Raw genomic sequence first — 18,749 nt, 5'->3', positions numbered from 1 at the left:
ATATTAAGCATATTGTTCAAGATGGCTAATTCGAGTTTATGTTATATTTCCATGTCAATCTTATGTATTTACTCTTTCGCAATTAAATACTCCATTAAGCATAATGTGGATAGAATAGTAACACACACCTTTCCTCTAAAATTGCAAATACATACAAAAATCTAGTTACCTAGATTGCAGCAGAAACATCTAAAATTGCATATAATGATAATAAACCTAGTTACCTTGATTCTCACCGCCAAAATACCACAAAAATCGATCACAACATTCAAAGATTCATCACTAATTAAAACACGAAAATATGAAAACAAGATGCACGAACAGCAGGAAAATTTTAATACACATAATGTGGTTAGAAATTTAATTTAAATTTTAATTAATATTATTATAAATATTAAATATATAAATTAAATATTAAATTTATAAGAGACCGAGTTCTGGGTTCGGCGGGTTCGACCGGGTTTCGATCCGAACCGACCCGGAAAATATTCGGTCCTGGAAAATGGATCCAACCCGGACCGAACACATATAGTGGGCCGGTCCGGTCCGGACCGAACCCGTCGGTCCGAGCGGGTTCGGTTGGTCCGGGTTGGATTTGCTCACCCCTACTCTTCTTCAACATTGATAATATTTGGTGCTTCAACTTGATCCATGTCTTCTTGCTCATCGTCTTCACCATCTATTAAAAGAAAATAATATAATTAAAGCATAATATAGTTCGATAAAGGCATACTTATTATAAGTGCTTTCATGTTCTATCACCTACAACCTTTTTCATGTTAAAAAACCATCCCATGCTAATCCATTTTGGGGCTTCACATTTGTACTTTAGTTCGAGCCCATTATATAACAAATCAAGGTCCAACTAAAAGAGTTACCAAAAATTCAATATTTCCAACTTGCAGTCTCCGATGTTTCTTGTTTGATTCATCACAGATTCATAGCATATACATTACATCAAAAACAAATTAATTTAGAAGTTACAACTTACAAGAAAACATGTTAATTTACAGGAAAATTATTCCCAGCTTAGTAAATAGAATTCTAAATTCTAATGGAATCAATGCAACCAAAATAGATAAATGACCTCATGACTTAAATATTCATCATCTCTTCCATCATGATATTACAAATAAGAAAATTAGAAATGACTTGGAATCGAGCTCATGAGTCATAAGTCATAACTGATATATTCTATTTCATGATCAGAAATGGCTTGGAATCAAAGAAAAACAAAGTTTGTAATGCATCTTATAAATAAGTTAAAACAGATAAGAAAGTTTCAAAATAAACATTATACGTGAATCGTGATATACATGAATAGATGATAGCGTGGAGCGAGGCAGCAACTCGAGCTGTTGTTCCAGACGGCGAATGACGCAGCATCGTGGTGGAGGCGGGGATAGGAAAACTGGCGGTGGTGTTTGTCGTCTGCTGTGGAGCGGACGACGGGCACCTGGAAGTCTGGAATAAAGGCAGATGGTGGATGGAGGCGCCGCGTGAATGGGGGGAGGGAGTGGACCGAACGAATGCCTACTTCAATTTCAAATCTAGGATTTTTTTATTTATTTTTAATTATTTGACCAACCTGACGGGCTGACCCGCCTAACCCGCCAATCTGAATGGGCTAGCCCGTCTAATCGGGCTACAATTTTTTAGCCATAACCTTCTAATTTTATTGGGTTATTCGGGTCGGTCCACGGGTTTCGGGCTGGATTGATATCCCTAGTCAAAACACATGGAGAGTAAGTACCAAGTTATACGATTATTCGTAAATCGATGTTATGTGCTCATAGAATGAATTAACACATATTGGAGAAACTTACTAATCTTTTCACAAAAGGCTTATCGGAAATGGTCATTAAAAGATGGGAATCCGATTGATGCCACCCACTTAGGAAACTTTAAGTATAAGTGGGAGAAATGTTAGGTGTTTATAGACACATTGTATACTAAAATTTTGCTTTAGTATAAGTGGGAGATTGTTGGATTTGTATATTGAAAGCAAGAACTTTTATGCTTGTATACAATGATTCCTAAGTTCACTATCTTATCTCCGATCTGAATTATCCATAATTGCATATGTATGTCCAGTTATCTATATATAGTGTGTTGTAGATCACGTTGTAGATCACAGAATATCATATAATCGGAATAACTTTATGAGATATTAAATTAATCACAGCCGAGACGACTCTAGGACTAGTTGTTGTTTTAGACTGCAGTGTAGATGAAAGTAATTTGTCTTGTCTACTTGTCTATACTGGTACATGTAAACGTATTGATAGCATCACAATGAGATGTATTCTTTTGTCTGTCCTAAGTGGAGATTCAAGATCTCCATGACTTAACGGGACCTAAATTGTAATAAGATTTCACGTGTGTATATAAAATGGTGTATCACTTTGATTTACTACGGCTGAGAGTTACATATTAACTTGAGTATTTTGTATCTTGGGTGATATCAATTTATATATGACATTTGGTAATCTGTATTAGGTGACCGTATCCGGTATATGATGATAACATCCCCTTAAGGAGCTCAAAAGGTTTATTGTACTAAATCATGTAGGTTGATTAAATTCAAGTGCAATAATAAGGTTGAGCGCTACTACTTAAGGATTAATAAGAAATCAAATGATATAAGTTGCCAAAAGCTTAAATTAATTAATGGATGTTGGATATCTTAAATACGGGGGTTCGATAAGTCTAAATACAAGTCCGACTCATCATCGACAATAAAGGAGTAAGTCAATATTGATATTCTAGTGGAATGAATTAATATTTATGAATTAATTATGATAATTATGATCTGGGTTGATCATAAGAATTAATTCATTTGAGGTCTATCTTTATTCTGTTACCCCCTCCGTCCCATTACAAATATCATGTTACTTTTGGACACGGAGATTAAAAATGTGTAGAAAATAGATAAAGTGGGTTGATAAAAATTATTTAAATATTAGGTGTAAAAATATACTCCCTCCGTCCCATTATTAATGGCACGTTTTCCTTTTTGGGCTGTCCCGTTATTGATGGCACGTTTCCTTTTTTGGAAAAAATTAAGGCTCATTAACTACAACTAATAAACTTAATTTAAGGTCAATTAAAACTTTAGCTCTCTCTCTATCGTATCGTCCCTCTCTCTTCTCCCCCCAAAATTTCTCATTCGGTCACACCTCTCCACTGCGCCGCCTTCTCCACCTCCTCCGGATCTGCGCCGCCGCCTCCACCTCCGCTGGATCTGCGCCGCCTCCGGATCTGCGCCCGCCTCCTCCACCTCCGCCTCCTCCAGATCTACGCCCGCTTCCTCCACCTCCGCCTCCTCCAGATCTGCGCCGCCTCTGCATCTGCACCACCTCCGTCGCACCGTTGCAGTGGCGCAACAACCTCCTCATCTCTAATCCACTTCCTTCTCGCCGACCTCCCTCTTGAACAACAAGTACGGGATGTGGGGGCTAGGGTTTACAGAGGGTGGAGCGGCCACCACCAACCTGTTGGTCGCCGGAGTTCTGTAAACGGGAGGGAGGGAGAGGTCAGGACGGAAAGGGGAAAATGATGTACTAAATTTCTTAAATTTCTTTAAGCACTTCTTGAATTTGGGGGAAATGATGTAATGAATTTCTTTAATTTCTTTGTTGGTTGTTTGAATGATAGTGGTTGTTTGAATTTCTTTGGTGGAAGCCGGCAGCGGCAGATTTTTGGAGTAACAAAGCCTCCTTTCTTAACCATATTTAACATTCAATTTTGGGAAGAATTTTTAATTTTTGTTTGGTTTCTGCCATGGAGAGAGGGGGAGAGGGAAGGGAGAGATAGGACGGGGGGAGGAGCCGACGAGGCAGCGCTCGCCGGCGCCGGCGCCGCCGTGTACCGGTGAGGCAGAGAGAGAGGCAGTGTGTGTGACTGTGTGTGTGTTTTTAATTAAAATAATACTACACATCTAATTCCCTTAATTCTACTTTTCTTAATCTCCGTGCCGAAAAAAAACGTGCCGTTAATAACGGGACGGAGGGAGTAATATATTACCAAAAAAAAAAATGAGACGTCTCATTATGGAAAGTGAACATTTGTAATAAGACGAAGAGAGCAGTTATTTAGTCTCTTAATTATTTACCAAAAAAAGAATGGAACATTTATAATGGAACATTCTACTCCCTCCGTCCGCGATATCGTTTTCACATTGTGGACAGCACGGATTTTAAAAAAAGTAGTGGGTATTAGTAGATAGTAGTGGATTTGTAATAAATGAAATTTGGATCCCACTATTGTTGTGAGTTAAAGTTTGTGAACCCTACTTCTATAAATGAAAGTGAAAACGATATCGCGGACAGACCGAAATAGCAAATGTGAAAACGATAACATGGACGAAGAGAGTATTACAAAAATTGAGACATTTGTAATAGGATGGATAGAATATTACAAAAAGTATTGGTGAACCATAATATTTTTGTAAATAAATATGAAAAATAAAGATAAAAATAAAATATTGGAGTTAGATGTACAAAAATGAAAAGTGAATATTTCATAAATTATCTAAAATGATAAAATATGCATATTTTCCAAAGACAAGCAGTATTTTACTTTAAGGAGGTTATAACAAATCATATTTGCTTATAACAAAAAAAAAAAAGACACCCTTTCTATCTATGAACAGTAGGGTTTGGATTTGGACATTATATTTGCTGAAACATTTAATGAAAATCAAAGCAGGTTATGGAGAATATAAAATACCAAATTGAAGAGCAGGCAGGGATTATCAATTATCATCGGAACATTTGAAATTGATCCATCGTGTACATATAATATAACGAGACTACCAGATTCTGCTAAGCAGCAAACCACTATATTGCTTAACATGGCAAAATCAATAACGCATCATTGTTTACATTGAAACCCACCTGTAATTTGCTTGCATGGACTGCCTCAAATTCCACAGCTCAGTGATTAGGTTTAAACTTCCTACTTGAACCTTGCAAATGGAGGCGCCTTCAAGAGACAGACTACTCATTCCCCCAAACTCAGCAATATGTAGTCTACGCATAGTAATTCAAGCTGGCTTTCTTTTTCGCTTGAACTTGGATAATGCCTTCATTGAAATCTTCATGGTTCACCTGATACACCACGTTGGTCCAATTAGATTATTATGCTTCACTTGTAATTTTATCAAAGAGATGCAGCCGTCCCATGTTTCAGATAACTAGTTAAAGGCCATCTTATTAAGTTTAAGTTGCAAGCTTCACCGATCAGTATAAACCTTGAACCAACAGAAAACATGTTGGGCTCACAAATTGTTCTGGCATTTGATGTTAATTCATCACTCCAACAACAACGTTACTTCCAAGTTCATTCCATCACCACTCCTCAACTCTAACATAGAGTTGAATGTTTCACATAGGTATATCAGAAAAACATTTGAGGATAAACACGACTTAGGTGCTTGAGATCTAGAACTAGAACAACAGCAACAGTTAAATATTATTGCATAAGCAGCAAGAAATACACAACCTTCCACAGATGCACAAAGTAAGCAGAGTATGGCACACATTTACATATATGCGCACCCACAGGTGCTCAGACGTTATATTTCTAAACACACAACAGAAACATCCAAGTGTAAACACTAACCTCCGTGGCATCACGGCGAAGAGCTAACATGCCTGCTTCCACACAAACCGCTTTAAGTTGAGCCCCATTGAAGTCATCTGTTGAGCGAGCAAGCTCCTCAAAGTTGACATCAGGGTGAACATTCATTTTCCTGGAGTGAATCTGCAATTGGAAAAACTATCAGTAGCATGCAAGAATTACACTTTGTGACCTAGGACCTTAGATTAATTGAAGAAAAAGTAATGTATATCCTGGAGTGAATCTGCAATTGGAGAAACTATAAGTAGCATGCACTAATTACACAGCAGAAAGAAGACACTTCGCAGAAAGAACCAATTAATTGAAAAAAAAAGTAATATATAATCAAATCAAATACCCCCTCCATCCACAAAATATCTTCCTAATTTTCCTTTTCCGTCGACCGTCCACAAATTATCTTCCTACTCCTTTTTTTTTGACATAATCTCACAAATTACCACCCTTAAAATTCCAACATGTTTACACATATTGCCACTAATAGACCCACATAAACCCACTAAGAGGGTGTTTGGCTGAGCTTATAAACTCCTTCAAAGTGTTTGGTTGAATAAATTCCTAAAGAGTTTATAAGCTGTAAAAATAAGCTCTAAGAGCCTATGAAGCATGGGGACGTCTATTTGATAGACGTATGCGTCCCGGGGACGATACGTGATAAATACGCGCAAAATACGTCCCCGGGGACGTATTTTTGAAGCCCGATTTTTTAATTAATTTTTAAATTAAAAATACGGCGGAAATACGTTGACAATACGGTCAGATGCGTATTTCTCTTAAAAATACGTTTTTAATAAAATTTAAAACTTCTACCCTCTTAAACCCTAATTCGCGCCTCCGCCCACACTTACAATTAACGTTCTCCCCTTTTCTCCTCTCTGACCCACCCCTGCGCCACCCCGCCGCTCGCCGTCGCGCCGCCCTGAGCCACCCCGCCGTCGCGCCGCCCTGTGCACTTGGAGCAGTCGCGCCACCTTAACAACTAAAGGTATTGCTCTAATCTCTTTTATTTGGCTTGGACAGTGGGTATGTATGAAGATTGGCTGAAATTGGCTTTGGGTTTTGTTGGATTGAAGTTTAATGTCGAATTGGCTGTGGGTATTTCAAATTGGCAGTGGCATGGGTATTTTTTTGAATTGGGCAGTGGGTTTATTTCAATTCGTTGGTTTGGGCGGTGGGTATTTTGAATTGGGCAGTGGGTTTATTTGAATTGAAGTTTGATTTATGTTTTTTATTTGAATTGGCAGCCATGAATACTACAAATTCTATCTATGAGGGAAGTGGAAGAGGAGGAGAAAGACGATGATGAGTGGAAAAGGCTACTAACATTTTATTGTGTTTTATTAAGTATTATAGACTGTTTTATTTCATTATTTGCTATTTGGAACGAATTAGTAGTGTTTTACTTATATTCCTGGTGAATTATGAATTTATAATATATATAAAATATATTTTAAATAAAAAAATTAAAACGTATTTTTGACGTATCGTATCTTGATTTTTGGAAAAATGACGTATTTACGTCCCCGTACCATATCGTATCCGTATTACGTATCCGGCCCCATGCTTCTTAGCTAAGAGCTTATAAGCTCCCCCAAAAATAAGTTCATCTAACCCCAACTTATTTTCTCATTGTCTTATAAGCAACACTTATTTTATAAAAATAACTCAACTATGACTTTTTATTTTCATCATATATCATTCTAATTTTATTTCTTTTTTATTCTCTCTAACAAAGATTTTCTCTCTATAATTAAAAATTCTCTCTATGGCTTATAAGCTCAATTATCAAAACACTTTGACAACTTATAAGCTGTTAAAAAACTACATCTTATAAGCTCTCGAAACATCTTATAAGTTACAAGAGCTTATAAGCTCTTTAAAATAAGCTAAGTCAAACACCCTCTAAGCTCACCACTTTTTCTAAATTATGGGGCCCCTTCTCTACTCACCAAATAGATACTAAGTTTTCTTAAAATCTACGTCCATTACTTTGAGCAAGTTGTTTCAAGGACGGAGGGAGTAGAAGATATACCTGCAAAATGCGAGCCCTTGCTTCCTCGGTAGGGTGAGGAAATTCAATTTTACGATCCAATCGACCGGACCGCATTAAGGCAGGATCTAAAATATCAGCTCGATTGGTTGCTGCTATTACCTGAATACACAAATGAATATGAGATGCCATAAGAGACCATGACAAAGAATAAAAGAAATTACAGTGATGCTATTATGAGACACAAGGAAATCATTACATGAGAAGACAATATTGGAATCACAATATGAAGTGTACTACCACACAGTATAAGAGATTAAATGCAGTCTATCATTTAATATCAGAGAACATCTAAAATAATTGATAAAAAAAATGTTGCCATACTGCTGGAGGCTATCAGAAGAAGTTACTTCTTCAAATGAAAAGAAAAGATAGTATTGAAAGAGAAAGAAGCAGAAGCAAACCTTTATCCGATCATCGCTGCTAAAACCATCAAGTTGGTTGAGCAATTCCAACATAGTTCTTTGAACTTCTCTGTCGCCACTAACTTCACTGCAAACGAAGAAATCCTCTGTTATCCGCATGTAAACAACAACAATGGTTGGGGGGGGGGGGGTATTTGGTTCAACTAGGGGAAAGGGGAAAGAAACGAAAAGAATAATTTTCAATTTCTCAGGTTCGGCACCACAAAGGGGAATGATTCCCTTTTCGACTTCCAAGTAGGAAGTGGGGAATGAAAAACTGGGGGAATGGGGGAATCCAAAACCCAAAAATGGCGAAAGGGAATCAATAAAAAATGACAAGAAACACCACTAAGCGAATCATGGGCCCCGATTTCCCCCCAACCAAACAGCACCTAAAGCCCTTGATATATAGTGACTCAATATTTCATCAGTATATGGAAAAACATCAGGATCTAGAAAGCTCTGAGGCACCCAAAAAAGCAGTGCAAACTGCACAAAACCTACCTATCAAAACGTTTTGTGCCAATTGCATCTATCTCATCGATAAAAATGATGCAAGGGGATTTTTCTTTAGCAAGTTGGAAAGCATCACGGACAAGCTTTGCTCCATCTCCAATAAACATCTATGTACATAAAAACATCATTACAATATGTACAAAAAATGAACAAACTTAACAAAAAGAAGCGAAAATACATCAAGCAAAATACAGCTTCTGTACAGAAAATGAACAAACTTAACAAAAAGAAGCCAAAATACAGCTTCACTTTACCAAAATCACAATCACCCAAGACAAGTAGAATTGTGCGCTACAAGGGCATAATATGCATTAAAAGAACTTATTAGAGAAGTTTCCAACAAGGTTGACATGGATATCAATTGATCACCAAAAACACAGACCCTAGGCTGTCATCAATGAGAATAAATGCAATACACCAAATACAGAATGTCAAAGACTCAAAAGAAAGAGAAGGTTAGGGTTTTGGTTCCTTGTTTCAGAAAAGACACATGTAAAACACAAGTCTGAGTAATAAAATCCAGTCAAAGGACTCCAAACCAGCATAAAAATCAACTTAATAGGAGTCTGACAGAAAAAATGTCACCAGTGTGTGTAAAAACACTAAGCTATAACTGTCTATTCCAATTTCATGCAGATTCTTCCCCAGTAATGAGCTGTTCATTCAGCCTAAACCCTAGTTAGGAACCTAAAACCAATGCAATCCCACCCATACCCCCAAGAGAACAAAGACAAGATTGCTATCATCACAAAACTTCAAAGGCCTCAAGTATGAATGTGTTACAATCTATAAAGCACTTCAAAGTTTAAGCAAAAGTTAAAACTAGTCAAGCAGACATAAATATAATTAGATTTCTGCAGAAATATAATCCTGGTGTTCTTAGTGTTTCAGTAAAATAATTTAATCTACTAATCAGAACAGCAAAATATGCAAGCACAAGTGAGATTAGCATAAGAGTAAAGCATGGATCAACATAATCCAAATCCACAAAACTGAAGCAAGTAAAACATCAGGTTCACTTAACAATGATCTTGAGCATACTATACCTGAACGAGTTGGGGACCTGCTAGCTTCAGAAAAGTAGCATTAGTTTGGGCTGCACATGCACGGGCCATCAGGGTTTTCCCTGTTCCAGGGGGACCGTATAGAAGGACTCCTTTTGGTGGACGAACTCCTAATTTCTGAAATCTCTCTTTGTGTGTCATTGGCAACACAATTGCCTCAACCAACTCCTGAATCTGCAGTGTTGCAAGGATGTTCCAGAAAAATGAGAAATGACAATAATCGGCACTATTAGTTTATCAAAGGGAGAAACTTGCCTGTTTCTCTAAGCCACCAATATCATTGTAATCCTCAGTTGGTTTCTCATCAACCTCCATAGCCTTAACACGAGAGTCATACTCAGACGGCAAAGTGTCCAATATGAGATAACTGTCTTTGTTTACTCCAACAAGATCTCCAGGCTTCAACGTATCAGGATCGACCAAACCGACTACAGGAAGGAAAATTGTCTGCAATTGACAGATTGTAAGAAGGACATTATATCTAAAAGGTTGGAAATATTCATATGTTCTATATGAATCAGAAATCCAGTGCAGAGGCCCTTTCTGGTAGAGTAGCAATTAAAATGTGTTCCTTCAAAATTTTCAGCTGTGCCTTACGCCAAAAGAAGGAATTCTTCATTAAATGAAAGGACCTCCAAAGCATTATCATCAAATTTGAATTCTCTACATTTCCCAAGTATAGCTCAAATCTAGAGTGGATTCTGTTACACTAGCTAAGCATATAAAGTTTTTAAGATATCACATCCCAATAGCATATTTCCGTTCTGCAGTTCTGCCACAATTAACAAAAACATGAGAATATTAATAACTGTCAGACCTGTTTTTGGTCCCATTTTGTGTGTGTGTGTGTTTGTGTGTGGTGGGGGGGGGGGGGGGGGGGGGCAGGAACTAGAATTGAACAGATGAAATGAGAAAATATATAGAAAAGGTTCTCTACACCCACATCAAGCCACACAAACATACAAAGTTAAAAACAGAAGAGACAAAGACGGCCAATGAAGGAAAGTGAGAGCAAAATCCATGCTGGTATGCTATTTACCTGGCGTGTAGATGTTTTTAACACAACACATTTTCCCTTCCTTTGTGAGTCAAGATCAATATTTGCACCGTCTTCTTCAGCTTCTTCCTCTGGGTTCATTTCCAATATCTGTGAAAATAGATAAAAGGTGCTAATCCTTTGGTGGCACACCAATCCATAACAAAGGAAACTTAAATTCCCTAGAACATTAATATAGAAATTTGCATTAAATGCCACCAGTGTGTAAGTTATAACAGATTAGAGGAACATTCAGATTCGAAAAAGCGACTATGGAAACTGAGAATATAACATATATTGTTCTAGGTATTCCCTTTAGAAGTACTGTTTTTAGCGAACCCATGCCCCAAATAATATCATCTGGAAACATGCCGAAAGTAGCGCACAAGATAGAAAGAACAGGGCATACACAAAAAGTAAATAAATGCATACGAGTGTGAGTATCACTAGAAATAGGAAATGGAGAGAACACCACAACCCAGCCTCATCTTTGGGTAGAAATTTTTTCTCAAAACTACCATACTCTTCTTGCTTCCGATAAACACCAAGAACCTTAATAAATTTACACTTATACATGCTAGCATCTGCATGAACCTGCTGCATAAGACTGACACATTTTACCACTTCAAGAAACCTCATTTTTAGTTTTCGCTACCATTTGAAACATCTTTCTAGAGCTCAACAACTTTGATAGTGAGTCAAAAAGGAAGAACAAGCTTGCGTGCAAAAATTACACAACTTCCTTGAATTGTTAAAAAAACCACCGAAAAGTCTGGAATTGGCTAAATATGAGAAAGGCACCCCGCTGACTTCCCATTCTAACAAACCAAGCATAGGTAAAACTTCAAAACCAAATGCGAGAGAACCGTTCCAAAAACTCCCCAAAAAGTACACAGACCAGGCAAAACAATAAACAAAATCCATTTCTTCCAGCTGGGTTCTAAAACCCTAAGCAACAGATAAAAAAAAACCTAATCAAATAATCCAATTCAGAAAGGGTAAAACAAGGGCCAAAATATAACAGTAAATACTACATATTTATACCTCTACAATGTTTCCGACCAAGTAAGGAAGCTGCTTATTCAGCTTGATTTTTTCCTGATTCTCTTTTATCTTCTCGCGGAACGAATCCAACTCCAGATTCGTCCTCTGTAACTCTTCCTGCCAAAAGAGAAAACTCAGATCAGATCTTCACCAAATTTTATAATTGTAATAGAATTTAAATTCGGCTAATATGCATCCGAATTACGGCAACCAGAGGTCGAAATTCAAACCTTGAGAATACGGATTTCGTTATCAAGAAGACGAGAGGCGCGAGTAATGTCCTCGGTGGTCATGGAGGAGAGCTGGTCGTCCTCGAAGTTGTCCTCCACCATCGGCGTCGCCATACCGACCAACTATGCTTCAAGGTCGCTAAGTCGGGTGTGTGATGTGGGGGAAGAGAGGGAGAGGGAGGGTGGGGGAGCGAAAGGGTATTAAAATGGCTTGCTTGGGGAAGGGGAATGGTATATAGATATGGGCCCGAAAATGTTTCATTTAACGGCCCATTGAGTTGCCCATTTTTGATATTGAATATCTTCCTCTGTTTTATTATGTTCGTCACTTCCACTTGTCCGTTCATCCGCGACTGCACAACGGACACAAATCTTTACCATCGTATTTATGCTCTCACATTAGAACTGTACTAGTAGTACGTCCTTCCGTGCGATGCACCGGTCACAATATATTTATTTATTTTTAAAATTTTAAATTATTTAAGAATTAAATTAATTAATAACAAAAACTTATGTTAATTTAAATATTAGTATTTGATTTCAAAATAGTGTGAAGTAATAAGTTTATCAACTTAATGAATATGAGTATAATATTAAATTAATGAGTGTAATATAATAATAATAATAATAATAATAATAATTAATTTTACAGATTGTAAAAAAAAAAATTAGGTCAATCTCATTTTGAGCAAATAACACTAAAATATCAATAAATAAAATTAATAGTTGTCATTTAATATAACAATTTTGGGTTCTTAAAAGTTCAAACTGTATTATTATTAAAAGTTTATATTTAAATAGCCCAAAACTAAATTAAAAAATTAGAAAAATACCAATAATATAAAACAAAAAGAAAATATAACAACAAATATGTTTATATAAATAAACAAAAAAATTAGTACATATAATTAAAAATCTATATAATATTTTAAATTCTAATTTTAAGATATATATATATATATATATATATATATATATATGTAACTATATTTTTACGAATCCATATTAAAATTAATACAAATTTCCTTCTCCTTAATTGCATTAAAAACTATTATAATTTAAAAATATTTAAATTTAAAATAATTATAACTAAACACATAACTTTTTTGCAAGGAGAAAAAGGTATTTACTTATTTTTTTCATCAACAAAATGAAAAAAGAGTATGTTTTTCAATATTAAAGCTAAATTGAGAGAAAACATAAATTAATTTGACACTTTAAACAATCATAACTTACATCGAATTAAAAAATTTCTCATAATATTTAATTTAACATTTATATTAATATTTGTTAATGTATCGAAGTTAACGATTTTTTAAAAAATAATAAATTAGAAAAAAAAATGGTGGGAACAAATTGAGTGTAGACAGAAAATTGGGTGGTAAAAAGAATCATCTCTTATGTTATTGATGAGGAGTAAATCCTACATCAGCCTACCAAATCACATATTCCAATATAAATACTTAAAGTCTAAAGTTAAAAAGAATTTTATGATGTCAAAAAGGGAGTAATAGAAACTAAGAAGTATTTCTCTGCCACGGTGGAAGGGTCAAGACCGGGTCACACAAACTTGCCACGGTGGAATTCCTGCCACGGTGGAGCATGAGCTTCACAAAATGGGGTTTGCCCTCTCTGTCATAATGGAGCCTTCTTTGCCACGATTGGAGCTACATTATTAGACCCTACTTGCCACGGTGGAATGATAAGAAAGGTAATTCTCAATTAGGATCTTGGTCCTGGCCAAGATAGTTCTCAACCAGAATCTTGGTCCTGGCCAAGATAGTTCTCTACCAGGATCTTGGTCCTGACCAAGATATTTCTCAACCAAGATCTTGGTCCTGGCCAAGGTAGTTCTCTACCAGGATCTTAGTCCTGACCAAGATATTTCTCAACCAGGATCTTGGTCCTAGCCAAGGTAGTTCTCTACCAGGATCTTGGTCCTGGCCATGAGTGAAGTCCCTCGCTATAATCTAGCCAGGAAGGAAAGGACTTTATCTTCTTGCCACAGTGGCACTTGAGTTCGGAAATTGAGAGGACCTACTCGGTCTCGGTCTAATAATGATGCGGTCACATTCCAAATCTCATATATATTCTATCAGGATTTATACTGTTCTTCCACAGGATAGAAAGTCGTTGACTCGCTTCTCAGCCAAGACCATTAGAGGACCAGAGACAAGATTGATGCTATGCTTTAGGACTTGCAGAATCAGTTGGAAGATGAATGTGAAGGCCGATTAGGGTGCGGAAGCCAGGAGTACATGCGGAGTGCGTGAAGATAGATTTTACTTTTATACCCTTCTTGTAATTTATCCTTATAAATAGAGGAACCATCGTCATTTGTAAAACACTATCTTTAGCTGAAAAATCAATACAAGTTAAATTCTGCCTTTTCTGCTTTGTGATACTCAGGTCTTAGCTCCATTCTTTTTCTTCTTCTTCATATCTTTTCCTTGATGTGTTGAGAGTTTACTCATCAGTTATATATAGATGTATATACTTTATGTTAAATATTAGCAAAAAAATTATAATGATAATTTTTTATTTTTTTTAATATTATATATCTAGATAGAGAGAAAGAGAGGTTCAAACAAACATAATTTATGATATTGTATATATAGTGGTTCTTTCTTGAACCTCTCCCTATATATATAGGTATATATATGGTCGCGTTCAATGGAGACCACTAAATATTCAAAGAACAGAGACCAAAACTTCGTCGTTGATCTTATCTAATCTAACGGTCACCATTTATTCACGACATGTTCAACGAAATTTTTTTATTGAACATATACAGGGTCGAATCCCACAACCAGGGCCGTAACTTTGTATATGCAAAGCAAGCATGTGCCTAGGGCCCCAAATTTTAGCCCAAATGTACGTGTGTGTGTATATATATATATAGGAAGAGGTTCTAATAAAAACCTCTGTTAAAATGAGAACTAGGAACCTAATCTTGACCTTTTAAATATTAGATCTAATGGTTAGGATTTAGTCAACAAAAGAAACTGTGCATCTATTATATTTTACTGTGCACTTAAAAAATATGCAATTTATGCAATTGAAACCAACAATGCAAAATACTCAATCAAATCGAAATTGTGCATCTATGCAATTGAAACTGTGCATCTATGTAATCGAAATTGTGCATCTGTAGTTTAATCTCAGCCCTCTATTTTATTTAAATCAATGGCTTTAAATTGGTTCCTAGTTTTCATCTTAAGAGGGGTTTTTATATTAACCCTACCCTATATATATATATATATATATATATATATATATAAAATATTTGCTCTGGCCTCTTTTACAAATACAAAAGTTATGCAATAGCCTATCTCAAAAGTCAAAGGAAAAATAAAAAATTACGCAGCAGTCAATAGAAGTCAATTGGTGGTTATTCATAAAGGTGAGTTGCAGAGTTTCTTCCAACTTTTTTTCTTTTAATTTCTTTAATTGAATCATTGAATGCTAATATGCTATATTAGTTAATTGTGGTTTAAGTAGTGATATTTGTTTTTATTTTATACACGATTTTTTTCTTCTTTTTTTGTTTAACAACTTAGCCTCCAGAATTTCGTAGTGTATAATTATATATTTTTGGCTTTTTGCTAAGTAAATTTATTTTATTGTTGATTAAAACTTTTTGCTATGTAAATTTGTTTCATTGATTAAATTTTTTGTCTCTGAATGTCTATTCAATCTTATTCATTTAATTATTTTTATTTGCTATTGTATGGTATCTGACTAGATTATTGTATGGTATTACTTAATACAAGATGCTTCCTAAACATATGTCTGGTGCTTAGAAGAGAAAAAAGAAACAAAGGGAGGCTGAATTAATTCTAAGTCAAGCAGGAGATATAAATAAATATTTTAAGTCTGGTAGCAAGAAGCAAAGGTCAAATGAAGATGAAGATGAAACATCAAAAGGGGTGGAAAATCAAATCGAGGAGAAACATGAAGCTAAGAATGATATAGCTAATGAGACTCATGAGGTTAATGTAGCTGGCCATCACCAGTCATCACTAAATGTGGACGATGATGTGATCGAACAAGCTGAACCTGAAAGCTCAACACGCAACCAGGACTCTATTTTCCTAGCGAATTTGAAAGATCCTGGAAATTGGGGAAATATTGATCAAAAGACAAGAGATTACCTAGTTGAAATAGGTCCTCAAAAAGTTGAAGGCATAGTGTATCTTGTCAATGCAAAGGGTAGGCACTTTGATTCATCACAGTATACAAGGATATTGCCAAATGGACAAAAATATGATCGAAGCTGGCTAGTTTATTCAACTTCTTTGGACCGAATCTTTTGTTTTTGTTGTAAGTTGTTTTCAATTCAACAGACAAGCAATAAGATCGGGATGCTAGCTATTGAGGGATTTTGTGATTGGAGTAGTATGTACACACGTCTCAGGAGTCATGAAGGGAGTAAAGAACATATTCATTATATGACTAGTTGGAAGGAATTGGAAGATCGACTTGGTCAAAGAAAGGGAATAGATGAAAGTGTGCAACTACAAATTGACAAGGAAAAACAACATTGAAAAAAAGTGTTGAGAAGAATAATTATAATTGTGAAGCGACTTGCTAAAAACAGTTTACCTTTTCGAGGAGATAGTGGAAAACTTTTTGTTGAGAACAATGGCTTGTTTTTGCAGATGATAGAAATGATGGCCGAGGTTGATCCAGTACTACAAGAGCATGTACGGCGAGCTGAAGCACATGAAATAAGGTGTACATACTTCAGTCCTAAAATTCAAAATGAATTTATACAGCTTTTAGCAGGTGAAGTTAGAAGTGCGATTATGAAGAAGGTCAAACATGCAAAATATTATTCAATCATACTTGACTGTACTCCAGATGCAAGCCATGAGGAACAGATGTCTTTAGTTATACGGTGTGTGGATGATTCCACAAACTTACCAATTTTAGAAGAATTTTGGATTGAATTTTTGAAGGTTGATGATACTACCGGTCTCGGGCTTTCAACAGAGCTAATCAATACACTTGAAAAACTTGATCTAGATGTGAATGATATAAGAGGTCAAGGATATGACAATGGATCAAACATGAGCGGAAGACATAAAGGTGTACAAAGAAGATTACTCGAGTTGAATCCTAGAGCATTTTATACGCCATGTGGTTGTCACAGTCTTAATTTGACGATATGTGATATGGCAAGTAGTTGTAGGAAAGCTAGAAGCTTCTTTGGAGTGATACAACAAATCTACACATTGTTCTCTTCCTCTACGAAGCGGTGGAAATTTTTCAAAGACCATGTACATGGACTTACAGTTAAGCCATTGTCACAAACTCGATGGGAGAGTCATGTTGAGAGTGTTAGGGCTATAAAAGAGTAAATCGTAAAGATTCGGGATGCTTTACTCTTTCTAGTTGAGAACAGTGAAGATCCTAAAACACAAAGTGATGCTGAGACTTTAGAAATAAATGGGATTAACAGTTTTGAGTTTTTGCTCGAAATAGTTATTTGGTATAAGATGTTACAGGCAATCAACAAAGTGAGTAAATTTCTTCAGTCTGAAGACATGGATGTTGAAATTGCTATTACACTTTTACAAGGACTCATCTCATTTTTTGATGATTTTAGAGAGCATGGGTTTCATCGTGCCATGGATCAAGCTAAAGAAATGGCAAATGAATTCGGCGTTGAAGCTATATTTACAGAAAAAACGCATTGTATATAGAAAGAAACAATGTGATGAAAACAACAGTATGAGGTTAAGCATTCACCCGAGGAAGCTTTTAGAGTTGATTATTTTCTCTTCATAGTTGATCAAACACGAACTTCACTCCAAGAACGGTTTGAGCAATTTAAGGAATATGAGACTTTTTTTGGATTTTGTTCAAAGTGGAAAAGTTAAGGAGTGAGTCAGTTGATAGTTTGATGAAGTCGTGTATGAACCTTGAGCAGCATTTGAAGCACAATGGACATGCAGACATCATTGGAGATGATTTATGCACAGAGTTGGTATGTCTGCAAAGTTATTTTACAAGTGAAATGTCAAGAGTCATAGATATCCTACGATTTTTGAAGAGGGTAGATTGCTTCCCAAATGCTTATATTGCCTACAAGATTTTATTAATGATACCGGTTACAGTTGCTTCAGCCGAGAGATCTTTCTCTAAGTTGAAATTGATTCAGACCTATCTAAGATCAACTATGTCTCAAGATAGGTTGAATGGTTTGGCCATGCTATCAATTGAAAGAAAAATGGTTGATCAGTTGGATTACACAGACTTGATAGATACTTTTGCCTCTAAAACTGCAAGACGTATTGCATTTTTGTAAAAGTAAGAAACTTTTGTCTATTTTTGAGTAGTTCTTTTTTTTAGGGGATTTTTGAGCAGTTCATTTGATATAATATATCACTTTTTCATATTATTTTTCTTGCAATTCTTAAAAATAGTGTTTTAAATTATTTTGTTAGACATTAAATATTATATATGTAAAAAAAAGTTACATTGTAGGGCCTACTTTTAAGTTCTTGTTTAGGGCCCCAAAAAAGATAGGTACGGCCCTGCCCACAACCCCCCAAAAAATCAGCATTTATTCACGCCATGTTCAACGGATTTGATGAACATCAAATCCGTTGAACATGGCGTGAATAAATGCTGATTTTTTGGGGGTTGTGGGATTCGACCCTGTATATGTTTAACAAAAAAACCGTTGAACATGACGTGAATAAATGGTGACCGTTAAATTAGATAAGATCAACGGCTGAGATTTGGTCTCTATTCTTT

The 18,749-nt window shown here is 35.8% G+C and overlaps 1 protein-coding gene across 3 annotated transcripts; it reads right to left on the bottom strand.

The window, feature by feature from the left end:
* Positions 1-4,735: 4,735 nt before the first annotated feature.
* LOC130989408 (26S proteasome regulatory subunit 6A homolog) lies at positions 4,736-12,409 on the bottom strand. 3 transcript variants are annotated; one of them, XM_057913398.1, is made up of 10 exons: positions 11,985-12,409; positions 11,755-11,871; positions 10,714-10,821; positions 9,930-10,121; positions 9,657-9,848; positions 8,599-8,717; positions 8,095-8,182; positions 7,673-7,792; positions 5,626-5,766; positions 4,736-5,111 (listed from the first exon to the last, which is right to left on the bottom strand). In XM_057913398.1, exons 1-10 carry the CDS (start codon positions 12,096-12,098, stop codon positions 5,034-5,036), a joined length of 1,269 nt encoding a protein of 422 aa, XP_057769381.1. In that variant the 5' UTR covers positions 12,099-12,409; the 3' UTR covers positions 4,736-5,033. The 3 variants fall into 3 exon arrangements, 2 of the variants coding, with proteins under 2 accessions (XP_057769381.1, XP_057769382.1); XM_057913399.1 differs by lacking the exons at positions 4,736-5,111; positions 5,626-5,766 and adding an exon at positions 5,801-5,866 and having other exon boundaries at positions 11,985-12,336; XR_009090598.1 differs by lacking the exons at positions 4,736-5,111; positions 5,626-5,766 and adding an exon at positions 5,977-6,237 and having other exon boundaries at positions 7,220-7,792; positions 11,985-12,336.
* Positions 12,410-18,749: the final 6,340 nt, after the last annotated feature.

This window comes from Salvia miltiorrhiza, chromosome 6 (genome assembly GCF_028751815.1).
Source record: "Salvia miltiorrhiza cultivar Shanhuang (shh) chromosome 6, IMPLAD_Smil_shh, whole genome shotgun sequence".
NCBI classification, from domain to species: domain Eukaryota; kingdom Viridiplantae; phylum Streptophyta; class Magnoliopsida; order Lamiales; family Lamiaceae; genus Salvia; species Salvia miltiorrhiza.
This window is presented reverse-complemented; position numbering and strand designations above follow the sequence as displayed.

Excerpts from the sequence above, each read along its gene's own strand:
- LOC130989408 (XM_057913398.1), bottom strand. The coding sequence starts at position 12,098 with ATGGCGACGCCGATGGTGGAGGACAACTTCGAGGACGACCAGCTCTCC. Across the intron at positions 7,793-8,094 it reads GCAGCGATGATCGGATAAAG|GTAATAGCAGCAACCAATCG; the intron begins GTTTGCTTCTGC and ends TTGTGTATTCAG. Across the intron at positions 5,112-5,625 it reads TTCGCCGTGATGCCACGGAG|GTGAACCATGAAGATTTCAA; the intron begins GTTAGTGTTTAC and ends GTGGTGTATCAG.